General features: G+C 42.5%; 1 protein-coding gene across 2 annotated transcripts in view; it reads left to right on the top strand.

The window, feature by feature from the left end:
- The window catches only part of LRP6 (LDL receptor related protein 6), a 161,112-nt gene that overhangs the window by 58,509 nt on the left and 81,835 nt on the right, over nt 1-20,768 (top strand). For both annotated transcript variants that reach the window (XM_020785777.3, XM_073000909.2), the window contains exons 4-5: nt 5,080-5,276; nt 7,197-7,328. In XM_020785777.3, coding sequence (XP_020641436.1) covers nt 5,080-5,276; nt 7,197-7,328 — 329 coding nt within the window. The remainder of the gene's footprint in view (nt 1-5,079; nt 5,277-7,196; nt 7,329-20,768) is intronic.

Below are 20,768 nucleotides of genomic sequence, written 5' to 3' on the forward strand. Positions count from 1 at the left end.
AAAGAAATGTTTTCTCTTTTTGTTTCTAGTTTTTTTTTAACCTAAGTCAGCGTTTGCATTTTTTAAGAGTAATTCAACAAGCTGGAATTGCATTTTGACTGAAATGCAGAAATAGATTCCCTTGTTAAGGAACTATAGTGTATTAATATTTTTCTTACATTGCCCCCAGTGGCAGCCCTAATTAATAAGTTAACACATTACTGACTGAAAGAAAATGGATATGCACAATCCCCTGGGAAGAATTTTTTTGTAATGAGATGGGTTTTTAGAGGCCAGTTTGACTTCTGTAACTATTAGAAAATTACCATATTTTTCCGAGTATAAGACGACCCAAAGTATAAGACGAATCCCCCTTTTGTAACCCCAAATTAGAAAAAGTGGGGATCAAAGGGCTCCCTTTTTGCTCAGCCCTGTGCTTTGCCAAAAGGCAAGGAAAGCAGCTGTCAAAGTGACTGCCTCTTTTCCTTGCCTTTTGAGAAGGCATGGAGTTTAGCAAAAAGGGGAGCCGTTGCTCCCTATTTGCTAACCTCCGTGCCTCCTCAAAAGGCGAGGGCGCGCTGGAGCCGTAGACGGCTCCCCTTCCTTTTTGCTAAAGCCCCGTGCCTTTGCAAAACGCAGTGGTAAAGAGCTGCCTTCCATGTATAAAACAACCCTCATTTTTCCCCTCAAATTATTTAAGGACAAAGTATTGTTTTATACACGGAAAAAATACGGTAGGTGTTTTGCAGTTGGTTCCCTTCCATATTTATTCTTGAGCAGTTGCAATTAGTGTTCAAGATAAGACTATGTGCTTGAAAAAAATTGCAAATAACACTGCTCTTGTTAAAGTTACAGTGATGGTAAAATTACTGCTTTAAACATAGTAATGATTTACAAGTGATTTAGACAGGCTATAAGCCAATATTGGGATGATAATAAACATTAGTAGGCATAGAATGCCATGCCATTCACTTGGTGTATTTTTTAGGATTTTATTTATTTTTTTTTTATTTATTTATTCAATTTATATGCCGCCCAAACTACCCAGAGGTCTCTGGGCGGCTTACAATAATTAAAATTCAATACAGCAAAAGATAAAATAATTAAAATACAATTAAAATACAATTAAAATTGCCATCAGACCCACAGCTAATATTATTTCAGTTAAAAGCCTTCTGGAACAGGAAGGTTTTGACCTGGCGCCGAAATGTCATCAGCGTCGGCGCCAGACGAATCTCAGTCGGGAGGGCATTCCATAGTCTGGGGGCAGCTGCCGAAAAGGCCCTTTGTCTACAAGCCGTCCCTCTTACCTCAAGGGACGGCTCTTTCAAAAGGGCCCCCTGGCTAGATCTTAACTGCCGGGTAGGTTCATATGGAAGGAGGCGGTCCTTCAGGTATCCAGGGCCCAAGCCGTTTAGGGCTTTATATGTCAAAACAAGCACTTTGAATTGGGCCCGGGCAGCAACTGGTAGCCAATGTAACTTATACAGAATCGGCTTGATATGTTCCGTGGCAGCTGCACCACTCACCAGCCGCGCAGCTCGATTCTGGACCAGTTGCAATCGCCGGACCGTCTTCAAAGGCAGCCCCACGTAAAGCGCATTGCAGTAATCTATGCGGGATGTTACCAGTGCATGTGTGACTGTCATGAGACTCCGCTCGTCCAGGTAGGGCCGTAGCTGGTATAATTTCCGCAGCTGAAGGAAGGCGCCCCTGGCCACCGAGTCCACCTGGGCTTCCAGTGTTAGACTGGGGTCCAGGAGCACCCCCAAGCTGCGGACCCTGTCCCTTAGGGGGAGTGTAACCCCATTCAGGGCAGGGAAATGGCCCTCCAGCCTGTCCGGCGAAGCACCCACTAACAGCACTTCCGTCTTGTCTGGATTGAGTTTCAATTTATTAACCCTCATCCAGTCCATTATCAGGTCCAGACACGAGTTCAGCACAGAAACTGCCTCACCTGGATTGGTGGAAAACGAGAGGTAGAGCTGAGTATCGTCAGCATATTGCTGACTCCTCAGCCCAAACCTCCTGATGACCTCTCCCAGCGGTTTCATGTAGATGTTGAACAGCATGGGGGACAGTATTGAGCCCTGAGGAACCCCATGACATAAATGCCATGGGGCAGAGCAACTGTCCCCCAGCACCACCCTCTGGACACGGTCAGCCAGGAAGGAGCGGAACCACTGTAAAACAGTGCCCCCAACTCCCAACCCAGCCAGCCTATCCAGAAGGACACCATGGTCGATGGTGTCGAAAGCCGCTGAGAGGTCCAGGAGTATCAACAGGGTCACACTCCCCCTGTCTCTCTCCCGGCAAAGGTCATCGTACAGGGCGACCAAGGCAGTCTCTGTACCAAAACCCGGCCTGAAACCCGATTGAAATGGATCCAGAAAATCCGTTTCATCCAGCAGCGCCTGGAGTTGCCCGGCCACAACCCGCTCCAACACCTTGCCCAAATAAGGGAGGTTCGCCACTGGTCGGTAGTTGACCACCAGCCTTGGGTCCAGGTTAGGCTTTTTAAGGAGTGGTCGAATCACCGCCTCTTTCAAGGCGGTAGGGACCACTCCCTCTCTCAGAGAGGCATTCACGGCCTCCTGGACCCAGGTGCGAACCCCCCTGGCTGATCTTCCAATTAGCCAGGATGGGCAAGGGTCGAGCGGAGTGGTGGTAGAACGGACAGATCCAAGCACCCTGTCCACATCATCAGGTCTCAACAATTGAAACTCATCCATTAATACTGGACCTAAGCACGGCGCACTGGACACATCCTCTGATTCTGCAGTAACTGTGGAGTCCAACCCACTGCGAATCTGAGCGATTTTTCCCTCAAAATGTATGGCAAACTCATCACAGCGAGCTGATGAGCAGTCCGGGACCTCCACCGGATTTCCCGGTTGAAGAAGATCCCGGACCACCCGAAACAGCTCTGCTGGACGACATTCTGAGGAAGCAATACGGCTGGAGAAATATTGCCGTTTCGCCAGCCGTATTGCCACGAAATAGGCCCGATAATGGGCTCTAAGTCGTGTTCGATCGGACTCCCAGCGGGATTTCCTCCACCTGCGCTCCAGCCGTCTCCCCTCTCGCTTCATCGCCCGCAGTTCAGAAGTATACCAAGGAGCTGTCTGGGCTCGGCGAGCAGGGAGAGGACGCTTAGGCGCAATCGTGTCAACCGCCCGGGTCATCTCCCTATTCCATAGGGTGACCTGAGCTTCGACAGGAGCGCCGACCATATCAGACGGATAATCCCCCAGAGCATTCAGGAATCCATCTGGATCCATTAGTCTCCGAGGGCGGATCATCTTAATAGATCCCCCACCCTTGCAGAGGGAAGAAGACGCTAATAGACTGAACTTGACCAGGAAGTGGTCTGACCATGACAATGGGGTCACGACCAGCCCCTCCACATCCAAACCACCATCTTCCAGTCCCGTTGAGAAAACCAGGTCCAAGGTGTGGCCCTTCTCATGCGTCGGACCGATGACACATTGAGACAGCCCCATGGTTGTCATGGTGGCCATGAAGTCCTGAGCCGCCCCAGTCAAGGCAGCCTCGGCATGGATGTTGAAGTCCCCCAGCACCAACAGCCTGGGAGTCCTCAACATCAGGTCCGAGACTACCTCTGTCAGCTCAGGCAGGGAGACTGTTGGTACGCAGCAGGGTGGGCGGTACACCAACAGAATCCCTAACCTGTCTCGCGAGCCCAACACACAATACAGGCCCTCGAGACCTCCTCTCAAAGGGACAGGAAGCCTGGTCAAGGAGATAGAACTCCTATAGACTATAGCAACTCCCCCTCCCCGACCCTCCGAGCGACCCTGGTGCTGGACTGAGTACCCAGGCGGACATAGCTGGGAGAGGGGAACACCACCCTCCTCTCCCACCCAGGTCTCAGTAATGCACGCCAGGTCAGACCCCTGAAACAACAGGAATTAATGCTAGTCATAACTAGACTATGTGTATATCTGTGGGTAATGCATTTTATAGTGTTGTGGCCATCACAAAGAAAGCCCAGTTCCTGGTGATAGCTTTCTGGGTCTTTTCCAGGGTGATCACCTGCAAACATGACATCTGGCTGGACCAGGTGGCTCAGGTGGAAACTCTTAGGGAGAGACTCTCCATCAGGTAATGAGGTCCCAAACCATAAAGGGCTTTATAAGTTAATATCAGCACTTTGAATTTGGCATGGAAGCATACAGGAAGCCATTGTAGACATGCCAGGATCAGCAAGATGTGGTCATATCTTCATGCTTCTGATAGACACCTCACTGCTGCACTTTGCATCTGCTGAAGCTTCTATATCATCTTCTAATGCAGCCCCACACAGAGAACATTGCAGTAGTCAGTTGTAGAGATTACCAACACATAGACCAATGTCATTAGCGATTTCTTGTCCAGATGAGGCCGCAACTGTGCAATCAGCTGGAAAAAGACAGACCTGGCCATGGCCGAGATTTGCTGCTCCATAGAGAGTGATGGGTCGAGGAGCACACCCAGGTTATGAACCTGATCTTTTGGGGGACTCTGATCCCATCCAGATCAGGTAGAATACCTCCTAAAGTATAATGTATTGGTGGCACTGGGGTAGTCAGGAGAGCTTTATTGGATGTCCTGAATTCCTGCAGTTGCAAATACATCCTTTTCCAATGTATCAATAAAGAGGATTAGCAGACATACCATGTTCCCTGAAAATAAGACAGGGTCTTACATTAATTTTTGCTCCAAAAATGCATTAGGGCTTATTTTCAGTTAGGTGTTATTTGCATGGAAACAGAGTAATAAGGGTTATTGCTGTTCTGGATCTTGAAATTTTTCATCACTTTGTTAGAAAATGTGAGTTAATTATGAGTTAATTCAAGCCACATACAACACTCATATCATAGATTGAAATTATTAAAATTTTAAAATTAATTCAGGTGCTCTAAGCTGATTGAGAGGAGAAATGGAATTTCCTCCATTAAAAAAACAGATCTCAAGTGAATTTAACAGTTCTTTTCTAATTGTCGTTGAGCAAGCATTAGAAGAATGTTTTTTCCCTAAACCTGAGAACATGGCTTATAGACGAAACACTCTCATTTTTCATTTGCTTTTTTTCCCTAGGCAACCTGTTATTAAAGGGTCCCTTCCACATCCCTTTGCTTTGACCTTATTTGGGGACACATTATACTGGACAGACTGGACAACTCGCTCTGTCTTGGCTTGCAACAAATATACTGGGGAGAATCTTCGTGAAATACATACCAACATATTTTCTCCCATGGATATCCATGTGTTCAGCCAGCAGCGGCAACCCAACGGTGAGATTCCTTTGTCTTTTTCATTGCTGACACAGATTTTTAGAGGTTTAAGGTTTGGCTTTATGTAATGGAAGGAAAATGTTAGGCATTTTTATTAGTACAGATTATAATGCAATTATTCAGAATTCTATTTATTTATTAGTTTATTATTTATTAGTTTTATTTATATGCTGCATTTCTCCCAACAAGGGACCCAAAGTGGCTAGTCTTTTAAAATAATGTATCTGCTTCGATATCAAAGTAATCTGTAATAAACAAAAGTAATAATGTGCTAACTTCAGTTTTACCGTGATGGCCCTCCTTCCACTAAGTGAGCTTGCTGGTCACCCATTTGAGTGCATTCACAGAGACCACGAAGAAGAGAGACGTGTAATCATGGTTGTTCGAGTGGTACTCTGTGAATCCACACATCCTGCCCATCCTCCCCACTATCCTTCACGGCTTGCCTATAGCTTTTAATTATCAGAGCCTTGACAGCGGCAGACATTCGGAACTGAGGTACCGCGAACGGGCAGAGCATGCGCACCACGGGGAGATGTTTTATTGGTCAGTTAGTTTAGCTCTAGAATACTCCAAAGAGTCCTGCACAGGCGCAGTTTAACCCATTTGTGTGGATTCACAGAGTACCACCCAAAGAACCATGGTTACAGGTAAGTAACATCTCTTTTTCTATTGAACAGGAAACCAGAAATAGAATGTCCAGTTTGAATGTGTTTCTAAAGTATGATTTATGCCAACTATAGTGTGAAGTGGCAAGCCATATTTCTACGTCTCCTCTGGAGGCCACTCATCCTAGAAATAGGAGAACTGAGCATATGAAGAACAGGAAAAAAAATTATAAGCTCAAAAACATAGTTGCTAATAGCTTAATTGCACTGAAAGTGCCAGTCTTGGCATCCAATGCCTGGCAAGTTACAGATTTGCTAAAACAATTCCCTGGCAGATTTTATTTGCCACACCATAAAATGTTGCTGGTTAGAGAAGAATGACTCTATAGTCGTCTGAGAAGATAAGAAACTATAGAATGCATTTGATCATTCAGGAAATTTCAGTAAAAAAGATTCAGAATTTTTTTCTTTATGTCACAGTCAAGGAAGCAGTACATAAGAATGTGGGCCTTACTGTGCTCCTATCCAGTACTTCCATGACACCTGCCTACAAGTAAGCTAGCAGAAAACTATCAGAAGAAAGCTTGGTCTTTGTTGAAAGGTTGAAACTGTATAAACAGTCCATAAATGGCCACAAGATCAAACAGATAATGTCAATTATCTAGGTTTTGTTTTTTAAGTGAATACAGTCATAAGAGCATGCCACTGAGAGAACGATGAGAATGCATCTGCCTTACCTGATCTTTTTCACACTAGGGGGGAGGTTATGATATACCAGATGAACTAAAGCTGTTTGGGGCCAATTCACTCAACTCAGTTTCACCTGAGTCATGGGATGGTGAAAATGTATGTATAGGCCATATCATGTTCCCCTCACCCCCAGTCATCTAAGGAGTATGATTTTCACTCCTAATTTGGCAGAAGTATTCTGGGAATATTGAGGACTGCACTGGGCCCCACTGAGGTTACATGGGGCCCACAAGTTGTACATTGGCCACCTCAGTCTCTGGAAATGGTATTTGGGTTCCTGCCTAAAAATGGAGAAGGGCAGTAAAAGTTAATATTGCTGTGGTCAGCTGGGAATTACACGTAATAACCTCCAGCTTCCTCTTCCCACAGCAGTTCCCCATTCATATAATATATACATATTCAGTTCACATTGCACAATTGTACATGTTCTCTTTTACATCCCTTGACTGTTTCTGCCTTCCATGGTTCTTTACCTCAGTTATATGTGGCTCTTTGATCTAGAAGTTAATGTTAGCTGTTACTGTGGCAAGAATTAATTGTTTGTGTTCTGTGTTTTTGACAGCTACAAATCCATGTGGAACAAATAATGGTGGTTGTTCCCACTTGTGTTTGATGTCTCCCTTCAAGCCATTTTACCAGTGTGCATGTCCCACAGGTGTGAAACTGCTTGAGAATGAAAAGATCTGCAAGGATGGTAGGCTATATTAAATGTTTTTCAGAGAATAAAGTTAAAACTGGAAAACACATATGTTGGTACCTCCCTTGTTTACTTGGTTATTTGTTTGCTCTATTTTATTCTGTTCTTTTCTTGCTTTCTGCTTTTCTCCCCACTACAACCCCCACCCCCCACCCCGGTCCTCATCTGTGTGTTCCTTCTTGCCTTCTTTATTTGTAGCTATTCTGATTTCTTCCAGAGCAGAACTAGGTGACTTCAGAGGAGTAATTTGTGTCAATTCATGCTATCACCACCACATCCTGTAGCCTAGGATCTGCAAATAATTTGTCTGTTTACTTGCTTGATTTTCTGTTATATATGTAAAGATAAAGGTTCTCCTTGACATTTAGTCCAATCGTGTCCGACTCTAGGGCACGGTGCTCATCCCCATTTCCAAGCCATAGAGCCAGTGTTTTGTCCATAGACAGTTTCCGTGGTCACATGGCCAGCGCGACTAGACATGGAACGCCGTTACCTTCCCACCATGGTGATACCTATTTATCTACTTGCATTTGCATACTTTAGAACTGCTAGGTTGGCAGGAGCTGGGACAAGTGACGGGAGCTTTTTATATGTGGTGGGGCATATTTTTCTTTGGGACTAGAATTTGAATGTTTCTCATCTGTGGGCCATTGTTCTGTTTTTCATATTGTTATGATTTTGATAGATTCAGTCTTTGACGCCCAGAGTAGACTATCTGTCTAGATGGGCAGGGTATAAATCTAATAAAATAAATAAATAAATGAAATTTGTACAGTGGTGCCTCGCTTGACGACATTAATCCGTTCCAGCGAAATTGCTGTAGTGCGAAATCGTCATCAAGCGAAAGTAAAAAGCTTATTAGAATGCATTAGAAACTGGTTAATATGTTCTAATGGGCGAAATACCTCATCGTAAAGCGAAGATCCTCCATAGGGCGGCCATTTTCTGCTCCCTGTAGATCGAAGAATCCATCCCTAACACAGCGGGTGGCCATTTTGGAAACCCGACGATCAGCTATTTTGATTGTCGTAAAATCAGTTCCCGAAGCAGGGAACCGATCATCATAAAGTGGTTTTTTGCTATCTAAACATCATTTTGCGATCGCAAAAACCTAATTGTTAAGCCGATTCGTTGTGGAGCGGGGTAATCGTTAAGCGGGGCACCACTGTAGTTTGAAATGGTACTGTTGGTATCTTATCTACTCTTAATGATTTCTTTCTTCCGTGCTATCTCTGGTTACAGTCTACAGTTCTTAATTTACAGTCACTTGAATTTAGTAATGTAAATCTGTTCTTTACACAGCTTTTAAATTAATCAGAAATATTATTTAGATTGTATTTTGGCACTGCAATTCTTTTAGTGATCTTCAGCTTTACTAGATTTTTAAAAATTAACAGGGCGTATTGATAAAGCAGTATGATGATGATGATACAGTGAAAAATATCGATAGTTTTGCTGCTTTAAGCACTGGGATTTATTTGTTGATATTTTGATTTGTTTTATTTGGCGTGTTTGTAATACTGTTAAATATTTTAAGATGGCTTGTGAAAAGGTAGAATAGAAATATTTTAAATACAGTAGCCATTAAGACATACAGTCATTGATGGATATATTATTTGTTCAATTGTCTAAACTTTATGCTAACTTTTTATTTTTGTTTATTTTTTATATTTCCAAAACAAATACAAAAATACAAAATACTTACTAATACTATCTAAACCACAATGCTTGCCCATACCTATGGGATCCTTTGGAACAATATTTTTAATACGAACCTCCTTTCCAAAATTGTATTGTTTGTTGTTTAGAGGCTTTCCCCTTTCCTTTTAGTAATAAAATTCCACAAATCTACCTCAAATAGCATAAAAAATATTTGAACTTATTTCCCCTCTTTTCATCTTAAGTTCAGTAGTCAGTTTATCATTTAATGCAATGTCCCATACTTCATTATACCAATCTTCTAATTTAATATCATTTTTATTTTTCTAGAATCTATCTATTAATATTCTAGCACTTGTCATAAAATTGGAAATCAATTCCTCTAAGCAATAATCAAGTTCTATCTTATCAAAACTTGACAACAAAGCAATTGTAGAATTGAATTTGATATCTTTTCCAAACATATCACATATTTCCTTAAAAATCAGTTTCTAAAATTTCTGAATCCATTTACACTCCCACCACATATGATAATACGTGCCAATTTCTTAATCATTTCCAACAAGCCTTAGAATAGTCTGAATTCAATTTCACCGGAGTCATATACCACCTTAAACTAATTTTAAAAAACTTTTCCTTTATTCTTACCAACATTTATCTTAAAACTCTCAACTTCCAAATTTTTGTCCAATCCTCTGTTTTAATTTCTGTCTTTAAATCATTTTCCGAAATTGATTTCAAACCTTCTGCTTCTGTCTCTTTTTCCTCTTGTTCCAAAATTAGACTATAAATTCTATTTACTACTCCTTTCCTCAAAGGATCGTTCTGCATGTCTTCATGTGATGATAGAAATTGTCCTTACTTAGTACATTCTCTACATTTGCCATTAGTTTTCAACCATTCCTTTGTCCAACTATCTAATTGGATATAATTATACAATGATAGTTTATTAGTTTGAAGTTCAACTATAATCTGATCCTTCAGTCTCATTTTAATCATCCATTCCTTCAATCTGGCAACTTTTTTGTCCTTAAACAGATCTGCTAAACCCTTCAAGTTTGCTGGGAAATTTTCTATTTCGGTCACTAATTTTAGTGGTGAAGTAAAGGGACATAACTTCTTTTTATTTCTGTTCCAAATATTTAACATGTTTCTTTAAAAAAGGGTTGTTCACCTGATTTATTGTAATTCTTTTTACTACATTAAACAAATATTTTCTATATTCCCATTAATTTTTGAGGATTCCATATCCCATCAAATTAACTTTCCTTTGTTGTATATATCTCCAATAAATCTTAACTGATTTGCTATATAATAATTTTTTATATTAGGAATACCTAAACCTCCATTTTTGAGCCTTATACCAATATCTTTTATTTATTCTTGATTTTTTACCTTGATTACAAAATCCATTAATTAATCCCTGCCAATACTTAAAATCTTCTTCTTGTATTGGAAGCATCCTGAATAAACAAGTAATTTTTGGTAATATTTTCATTTTGATCATGGCAATTCTCCCAAACCATGATAGTTTCAATTTAGAATACTCCTGCAATTTATCTTTAATATCACTTTTTAATTTATTAAAGCTTTGTTCCTTTAATTTTTGAGTCACTTTAACTTTATTTATACCTAAATATTAATATAATTACATATTTTAAAACCATATTTATTTACAAACATTTCTTGTTCACATTTATTATAATTAAATATCATTATTTGTATTTTTTGGCAGTTAATAGTCCTGTTATTTCCCCAATTTTTTCTAAATGATTTTAATATTATCCATACTTTCTAATGGGTATTTAATGGTCAATAACGGGTCATCAGCAAATAAATTAATCTTGTATCATTTTTACCTAATCTTTTAATTAATTCATCATTTCTCGTGGCGCAGTGGTTAAACTGCTGTACTGCAGGTAAAACTGCTCACAACGCGGGGTTCAATCCCAAGTAGCTGGCTCAAGTTAACTCAGCCTTCTATCCTTCCGAGGTTGGTAAAATGAGTACCCAGCTTGCTGGGGGGGGGCAATGTGTAGCCCACATAAATTTGTAAAACCGCCCAGAGAGTGCTTGAAGTGCTATGGGGTGGTTTATAAGCAGCACGTTTACGTTTACAGTTCTATAACCATACAAAATATTGGTGAAAGTGGACAGCCTTGTCTTGTCAGCCTAGAAAAATCTGCTCTGTTAAACCATCATTAACTATTACTTCTGAAGTATTATCTGAATATAATTGCTCTATAACCCCTATAAATCTTCTGCAAAATCCCCAACCCTTTTATAAGCAGCTTTAATGTTGGCCATTCCACACAATCAAAGGCCTTAAATATGTCTGGTGATAAAACAGTTGCCTTTGTTTTTTCCTTTTCTACTTCACATATAATATTCAAAACTCACCTAGTTAAATTATCCATTTGTCTTCCCTTTATAAAATCACATTGATCCTCTTTAATATAATTTGCTATAAATCTGTTTAATCTATTTGCTAGTATAGCAGTAAAAATCTTAGCATCTTGATTTATTAGAGATATAGGCCTATAAGATCCCAGATCTGTTAGATCCTTATTGAGTTTTGGGATAAGAATTGTTAATGAATTTTTCCAAGACGGTGATGTTGTCTCTCCTTCCAGTATTTTATTATAAAATATTTTTAGCTTAGGTGCCAAAGCAGAACTAAAATATTTATAATATTTTGGACCCAGTCCATCAGGGCCTGGTGTTTTACCATTTCTCAGTTTATTAATATCTTCAGCAATTTCTTCTTTTTTAATCTCTTCTTCTATTACCAATAATTTAGTTTTTAAATTCTCATTTATATAGTTTTCTATATTCTCTTTCAGTACATTGTTTATATAATTGACAAAATTCTTGAAAAATCTTCAATTTATCGTTCATTACATTAGACCTCTTACCTGTTCTATCTTTAATTACCCCAATCGTGTTTTTTAATCTTTTTTTTGCACATTCTAGCTAATAATTTTGAATTTTTATTGCTAAATGTTCAAAAAATCCTCCCTATATTCATCAAATCTCTCTGGACTTTTTCTGTCTCTAAGTTTTCTAGTTCCTTTCTCTTTGCCTGAATTTCTGCCAATATCCTTCTATCTCTTTCTTTAAAAAAACCTGCTTTCCAAATTTCCAGTTTTTTTCACATTATCTCCTTAATTTTTTTTCAGTTTACAGGATTCCCTTATTGTTATTCCTCTTGAAATTGTTTTCATCATGTCCCACAACAGACCTAATTTCATACCTCCTGCTTCATTTATTGTCCAAAATTCTAACCATTCTTTCTTTATCTTTTCTATTACCTCTGGATACTGGAAAATATTAATATCCATTCTCTGTCTTTTAGAGTCTTTATAATCTTTTTTTATTTTAATCTCAGATTTAAAAGGATTTAAAAAGTTTATGCTAATGCATTCGTGAAGGCTTTCATGGCCGGGATCCAATCGTTGTTGTAGGTTTTTCGGGCTCTTTGGCCGTGTTCTGAAGGTTGTTCTTCCTAACGTTTTGCCAGTCTCTGTGGCTGGTGTCTTCAGAGGACAGCGCTGTGCTCTGAAGATGCCGGCCACAGAGACTGACAAGAAGAACAACCTTCAGAACACGGCCAAAGAACCCGAAAAACCCACAACAACCAGTTTATGCTAACTTTGATGGCATATAAATTACAGTGGTGCCTCGCATAATGTTTTTAATTGGTTCCAAAAAAAAAAAACCTTATGCGAAAAAAACTTTATGCGAAACACCATTTCCCATAGGAATGCATTGGAAACAGGTTAATCCGTTCCATTAGGCACAGATTGCCGTCCTTAAGCGAAAAAACCCATAGGAAACATCGTTAAACAATACAATGTTTCCTCCATTGGAATGTATTGAAGCTGACTCAATACATTTCAATGGCTTTGCGAAGTCAATTTTTGCAAATTTAAGTGTGTCATAAAAGGGTCAAAAATGGTTTTAAATGCTTGGATTAGCTTGTGCACCCTCTAAAACGGATGCAAAAGTTAATTTGGCTTTGATCTGACTTTTCGTTAATTTATGGTGAATTTTTCCCCCCAACTTTTGACAGCTGTCAAAATCTGTTTCCTATGGGGGAGAAAAAATTCACAAAAAATTAACGAAAAGTCAGATCAACGCCAAATTAAGTATGCACACATTTTAGAAGGTGCACTAACGATTCCAAGCATTTAAAACCGTTTTTCAACATGTTAAGACACTTTTGTAATTGAAAAAATGAACATCGTTAAGTGAAGCAGGGGACCTAAAACCAAAAACGTTAAGCGAAGCATGGTCCCAAAATCGCTGTGTGAAAATCGCCCATAGAGAAAAACGTTATACGAAGCACAATCTGACTCTGATAAAATAAACATTAAGCGAAAAAAAACGTTAAACGAAGCAAACGTTATGCGAGGCACCACTGTACTGCATTTTTTGGCAGTGAATTTTATATTTTGTAATAAGTAAAACAGTGTGTTCTTTGTGTACTGTGAACCAGCTGCCAGTCCAATTAGTTGAACACCCCTGAATTCTAATATTAATAAAGAGGAAAATGTCTGTGCATGTAGGTACTGTCATGTTGTTGGAAACCCAGTATTCCATAATCATGAAAATACTGTAATGCTGGTGGAAGCCCAGTTCTAGATTGTGCAGAGAGGAACCTAAAACAGTTTTCTCTACTGCATCCTTCCTGAACTGCCTGCATCTTTTTTTTCTTTCTAACAAATTTATATGAACACAAACATGCACTGGAATCCTCTTGCAGATAGGTTTAATGGATATTATGCAAATTCTACAATTTGCACAATATCCATTGAACCTTCTTGCACCATGTATTGTTGCTTCTCAAGTGGAAAATCAAACAGAATTTCTCTGCTCATGTTATGCTGAATTTAGCCCAGTGCTTCTAAACGTCAGTTATGCCCTCCCCCGTACCAGTTCCCCTTTGGTCTTGTTTTCTAAATTGTTAGGCCCAAGTTGGATTTGATTTAAATCAAATCAATTTAAATCACATTTTTTCTTAAAAATCAGATTTTTGACAATTTTCAATTTTAAAAAATCGTTATCTAAATTTAAACCATTATGTAAAACATTATTTTAAATTGATCTTTAAATAAAACACTGATTTTTATCTACCCTGGTTGAGCCACATGAGGCTGAAATTTGAAGCTTTTCTTTGCTATTTTTTGCTCTAAAGCCGTGGTTTCCAACCTTTTTAATGCCAGGGACTGGTTTTGTTGAAGACCATTTTTACAAGGACTGGGGGGAGGGGCGTGAGGGGGCATCTGTGCATGGGGGTATTTGTTATGTAGTAGTATGGACTGCCAAAAAGACAAACAAGCGGGTCCAAGTTTCAGGAAGATAAAATCATGAAACTGAGGCTGTCCTACTTGGGGCGCCTCATGAGAAGGGAGAGGGTTCTTTGGAAAAGGCAATGATGCTGGGAAAGGTGGGAGGCAGCAGGAGAAGAGGAAGACCCTGTAGGAGATGGACTGACTCCCTGAAGGAAGCCATAGGGTTTTTATAAGAGGTGAGCAGGCCTGCTGAGGGCAGGGCACTCTGGGCATTCACAGGTTCACCCTGTGTGTGTGGAGGGGGCGACTTGAGGGCATCCAACAACAGCAGCACCAGCAACCAGAACCACCTCCACCACCCCACACTTCAGCGGGGGTGTGGGAAGCAGTAGCACAAGTGGGATTTTGCACTCTGCGGAACTCCCACCCCAGAATGCCTCCAGCTCCTTGGCTGCTCTTCGGTTTTCTTCTGGCGGGAGGGTGCTGAGCCTTGGAACCAAGCGCGTGGGGGAGGGTTTTCAACAGGGCGCCCCTGCCTGCTGACAGGCACGGTAGGGCCCACTCGGAGGCTGCCTCGTGGGGCAGATGAGCAGCCTTTGTATGGTTGTCGCTGCACTGGGCACTGCCCCTCAACAGAGCCACAGGAGCCCCGACAGGCATGGAAGGAAGGCTAGCCGGTCCCAACTGAACCTGGGGGTGGGGCGCACTCCTCTTTTCCTCCTTCCTTCCTTCCTTCCCTCCCTCTCTTCCCCTTTATATACCCTAGCCTCGATCTGCAGATCAGTCCACCCGGACACAAGCTGGGCCGATCCACCTGCAGTGCACCGCCTCGGTCCCTGCTCAGGCCATCCGGGTACGCGCAAGATGCTCGCGACTCAGGCAGCCTCCCAGTGGCAAAGGAGGCAGGAGCCACAGACCGACAGACGGATCTGGGAGCCTTGGCCTCCCGTGACTGACTGGCAAGTTAGTCGCTGCCCACTGCTGCCTGCAGTCGCCCAGCCATGTAGCGAGGAGGGCACGGGGGAGGAGGAGGTCTGACTGACTGGCAACTGTGGCACTCCCTCCGGACCCACCCAGCCTTCGAGCCTCTGGGCAAAGGCTTTGGCCGGCTTCCAGTTTGATGCTCTCCTCCAATTTTGCTGCCCAAAGCCTTCCTGCATGGAGACCCCCCTGGGGCCCCCAAAGCAGCCCTTCCTGCGAAAGCGCCTCGGGTTTGGGTCTCTGCACCGTTCTGGGAGGATCCCTCCCAGCAGGGACAAGGCAGGGGTCCGAAGTCCCGCTTTCCCTCCCCCTCGGCAGACTTGGTTCACTGTCTCTGAAGTGCCGGCTTCAATGGGTGCTGGAGCGCTGCGGGCGAGGGGCCGGGGAAGGGTGCGTGCGTGTTGTCGTCTCGGCTCAGGGGGTGCCTGTCCTGCTGCTGCTGCTGGCGGTGCCAGCGGGGACCAGAGACGTGCCGGGCCCACCAGCGACCATCTTCCCTGCAGGGACAGCACCAAGCTTGCAGCTCAGCCCCCGCCAAGTCTCACACTGCTTCTTCTTGCTCCCTGTGCTCCTCGGGAGCTCAAAAGGAGGAGCTGCTGCGTGGATGCCTTGGGCGCATGTGCGAAGGGGTGGGGGAGTGCTCACACCGGCACTGGCACGCACACAAAGCAGCTGTGGGGAGGGGAGTGCATGCAGGGGGGCAGGACGTCTGTCTTCGCAGTCCGGCTCAGGCCATGGACCGGCACCGGGCTGTGGATTGGGGGTTGACGACCTCTGCTCTGAGGTAATAGACTATTGTCCACATACCTTGTTTGTAAGATTCCTGAAAGCATTTGGCTGATCACAACTGGAAATAGGCTGCTAAGTAGACCAGACTGAGTAGCGGCAGTTCTTACATTGCTAAGCAGCATATATGGCAGACTACCCACATCAGTTCTGAGGAACAAAAGTATGGTTATTTAGATTTAGATTGTCTCTCTTCTGCTGTTTAATGACAAAATTGTTAAGTGAGGTAACTTTATATTTTTTACTGTGCGACAAAAAAGTAAAGCTATATAAAGCAACGAAGTTGAACAAGGAACAAAAAATGTGTTGTGCTGAACTGAAAGGTTCCTCCTCATTTGATCAATCTTTATTCATTTATTTTTATTTATTTCAAATTCTTTTACCCCACCTTTCTCCTTAAAAATGACCCAAGGTGGCTTTAATGTGTTATCATGCCAAAATCCATTTTTCTAAATCCATTGGAAAAGACAGTGAAGATTCTCAGTCAAATATGACTTTAATAGTAATTTTTGCAGTGAATATAGTAAGCATAACTTTTAGAAAATCAATTGAAAAATCTGCTGGCTCGTTTAATAATAGGTATCTGTTATTCAGTGATGTATTTAGGCTGTAGCAGTTAGAGGAGTTTAGGAAGTAAGGATGTGGATTTTTTAAAAGCATTTATAGTGCCTTGGCAGACGATCTGTGCAGCCAAAGATTAACTTGGCTGCCCCAGGAGAGTAGTCTCCATAGCAACTAACTTTTTTGTCTTCTCAGTTTATAGTGGTTAAACCTTCTTGGGTATTTTAATGTACTTTGTGAACAATCCCTCTTTTCCTTAGGCTCAGGTTGTAGCTGTTCCAGAAATCTTCAGAGAAATATTCAACATACAGCTGTAGTTAATTGTACAGTGTAGTTTCAGTTCTCTGTGTTTTAAACTTTGTGTCTGATTAAACTGACTAGACTTAATCTCTGTTTTCAAAATAACAGCTATGGATGTGAGCCAATTCCAGTTTATTAATATGTAAATGTAATGCATATTATCAGCAAAAGATAGGGACAGAGGGAGAAATGAAAGTTCTTCGTAGTGTTCTCTCTAGAACCAATGCACACAAATAAGTTTATCCTGCGCCTGCGCAGGACGTTCGGAAGATTCTAGAACTTAGAATAAATAAACAATTTGCCCCTAGGGTATAGGCTCCGCCTCCTCAACCTTCCTTTCAGTTCCTCTTTTTCCGCCGTTCCAGTAGGACATTTGGAATAGTAGAGCGACTTTAAGAAAAGTTTCTAACCTTTTGGGCTTTCTTTTCTTCAATTTATTGATTCTACTTTATTCTATTTTGTTTATTTTTTTTTTCTAATCTGGTGCGTTAGAACTTGATAAACTCAGTTTATTTTTTTCTCGTTCTATAGCCCTTCCTGCCTTCCCCCCTCCGCCAACGAATTCCCCCTCCATTTTCTCTTTTTGTTTTTTCTTTTATGGCCCCTCTTCTTGTTTTTTCTTTTATGGCTCTGTTTGTTCACGTAAAATTCCTCTAACAAGGGAATAAAGATCTTCCCTTACATCTTCCCTTACTTCTGGTTGCGAGATCGTACGAAGACGCCATCACAGCCACCAATACCACCCTCGACACCCTAGACAGACTCGGTTTGAAAATCAATCGACAAAAATCATGTATGATTCCATCCCAGATTGTCGATTATATAGGAGCAAGACTCGACTCCACTCAAGCAAGAGCGTTTCTCCCCGCTCAAAGAATTGTAAAAATACAGTCGGTGATATGACAATTTTGGTTTCTCGCAGCCATGGCTGCATTGGACATCCAATTCTTATTGGGCCTCATGGCATCCATGATGTTGGTGGTCCTTCATGCCAGACTTAAACTCAGGCCCCTCCAGTCCTGGTTCCTCCAGCAATTCAACCCCTTTACAGACTCCACTATGAAAAAACTATGGATCACACAGTATATACTGGACAGTCTCCTATAGTGGACAGTTGCCCGCAATCTATCAATGGGCAGACCCTTTTAATCTCCTTACCTATCCATTCAGGTCACAACGGATGCCAGTCCCTCGGGCTAGGGAGCTCTCTGCCAAGGACTGCAAATTCATGGCCTATGGACGAAGACACAAAAAAAGTTCCACATCAATCAACTGGAAATGCTGGCCATCATGAAGGCCTTTCGAGCTTTCCTTCCACGTATTGAAGGAAGGGCAGTGCAAATTGTCATGGACAATACCACCACTGTGCACTATATAAACCGATAACGGGGAACTCGATCCTTACCCCTCCTTCGTCTAACATACAGTTTTGGGAGTGGTGCTGTGCCCACTGTATCTTCCCACAAGCAATCCATATTTCATTGCAAGGCAATTACCTGGCAGATAGTCTGAGCAGACTCCCCACCAAGATGCATGAATGGTCCCTGAACTAGATGGTCTTTCAGGACATATGTCGATGGGGCCGGCCTACCATAGACCTGTTTGCATCCTGTCTCAACACCAAGTGCCAAAGGTACTGTTCCAGAGCAGGAATAGACACTTCATCCCTCGGAGACACATTTCTCATACCGTGGTCCGGGGAACTCCCCTGTTTCCTCCAATACCAATGCTGCTCAAAACAGTGACCAAGCTCATTCAATACCAAACGGATGCACTTTTCATCGCCCCTTGGTGGCCACGACAACCATGGTTCACTCACCTCAGAGAAATAGCGGAGGAGATGTTCCACTTACCTCCAATACAGTCACTCCTCTCGCAGCACGACAGGGCTCTTCTCCATCCCGATGTCCAGTCTCTTCGCCTGACAGTGTGGAGGATAACCCCCAATTCCGTGCAGTCTTAGACCACGCTCGGAAACCATCCACTTCTCGCCTATACGATAATAAGTGGAAGTCCTTCATTAAATTTACTCATCCTAAGGGACTTACCCCAGTCCCAGCCTCCCTCTCAACCATACTTACCTTCATACTGCATCTCTTTAATCTCGGACTTGCACATTCAATTATTAAGGTAAACTTCTCAGCTATCATTGCTCACCAACCTCTCCATTCTGGTCCCGCTAAACTCTTCTCTTATCCTACAGTCAAAAGGTTTCTAAAGGGCTTGCAGAACATCATACCGCCCTCACAACAACCTGTGTCACAATGGTCGCTTCGACTGGTGCTTGAACCACTTACCAAACCGCCACTCGAACCAATGGCAACTTGTAATGAAAAGTTACTTTCCCTTAAGACTGCTTTTCTTCTGGCCATAACCTCTGCTAGACGTGGTAGCAAACTCTCGGCTCTAAGATCAGACCCTCCATACCTACAGGTCCATCCCGATAAAAATCACTCTGTACCTTGACGTGTCTTTCCTTCCCAAGGTGGTATTGGACTTCCACCTCAACCAGCCTGTTGTACTACCAACACTTTCCTTCACCGTCCATACAACTTGAGCATAAGCTCCATACCCTGGGTTTTAGGAGAGCTCTTGCCTTCTGTCTTGACAGGATGAAGCACTTTCGATGTTCTTCATGTCTCTTTCTCTGCTATCATGGACCCAATAAGGGTAACACTGCCTCTCCACAAACCATATCAAGGTGGATAGTACAATCGATACAGTTGGCATATCAGCTTGTGGGCAAGCCAATACTGGAATGCTTGAAGGCTCACTCTACTCGAGCAGTCTCTACTTTGACCGCCCTGCATATAGGCATTCAAATACAAGATATCTGCAAAGCGGCTACTTGGTAGTAGCACTATTGCCTTGATGTCATTGCCTTGATGTCATGGCCAAGAATGATGCTGCATGTGGAAGGGCAGTCTTGTCATCTCTGCCAATGTGACGGCCCTCCATCCAGTGAATACAGCTTGCTAATCACCCATTTGTGTGCATTCTCAGAGACCACTACAAAGAAAGTTAGGTTACCTACCTGTAACCATGGTTCTTCTAGTGGTCCTCCGTGAGTTCACACATCCCTCCCTTCCTCCTTGCTGTCTGTCACGATACGATTCTTAGATATCTATTCCATACAGTAACGGCGGATTAGGGAACTGAAAGGAAGGTTGAGGAGGCAGAGCCTATACCCCTGGGGGGGAATTGAATTGTTTCTTGTTTCTAAGCTCTAGAATCTTCTGAACGTCCTGCTCAGGTGCAGAATAAACCCATTTGTGTGAATTCACAGAGGACCACTAGAACCATGGTTACAGATAGGTAACCTAACTTTTTAAAGAAAGATGTATTTGAATATATAGTGCTTCTTCTCCGTGGCCTCTGTGAATGCACACAGTTGGGTTGTTCTGCGCCTGCACATGACCTCTCAGAAGTTTCTAGAGCTTAAAGACATGTGATTAGTGGGACATTCCCCTGTGGAACGCATGCTCCACCTGCCAGAAGTCCCCTCAGTTCCTTTTAGCCACTGCTTAGGTTAGATCTATTTCGGAGAGAGCTAGAGCGATTGAGCGTTTACTGTGATCAGTAGTTGCTTCTTCTGTTATTTCACTTTTTTGTTGGACGTTTCCCCTCTAAATTGATTTCTTCGGAGGAGCTTCGTCGTGGTGAAGCCAGCAGCTGCTGGGACTAGCTCCCAGGGAAGCTGGAACCGATTCGGCCTGGGATTCCCCTAGAAATGGGGGAATCGAAGGGAAGGTCAGGAGAGACCTTTCTGTAGCAGATGGTGAGCCACAGAAGGTAGAAGGTTGGGCAGCAACTCGATTTTTCTTCCTTCTGGAAATTCACAGAAGACGGGAAGCCA

Source organism: Pogona vitticeps, chromosome 5 (genome assembly GCF_051106095.1).
Source record: "Pogona vitticeps strain Pit_001003342236 chromosome 5, PviZW2.1, whole genome shotgun sequence".
NCBI lineage: Eukaryota > Metazoa > Chordata > Lepidosauria > Squamata > Agamidae > Pogona > Pogona vitticeps.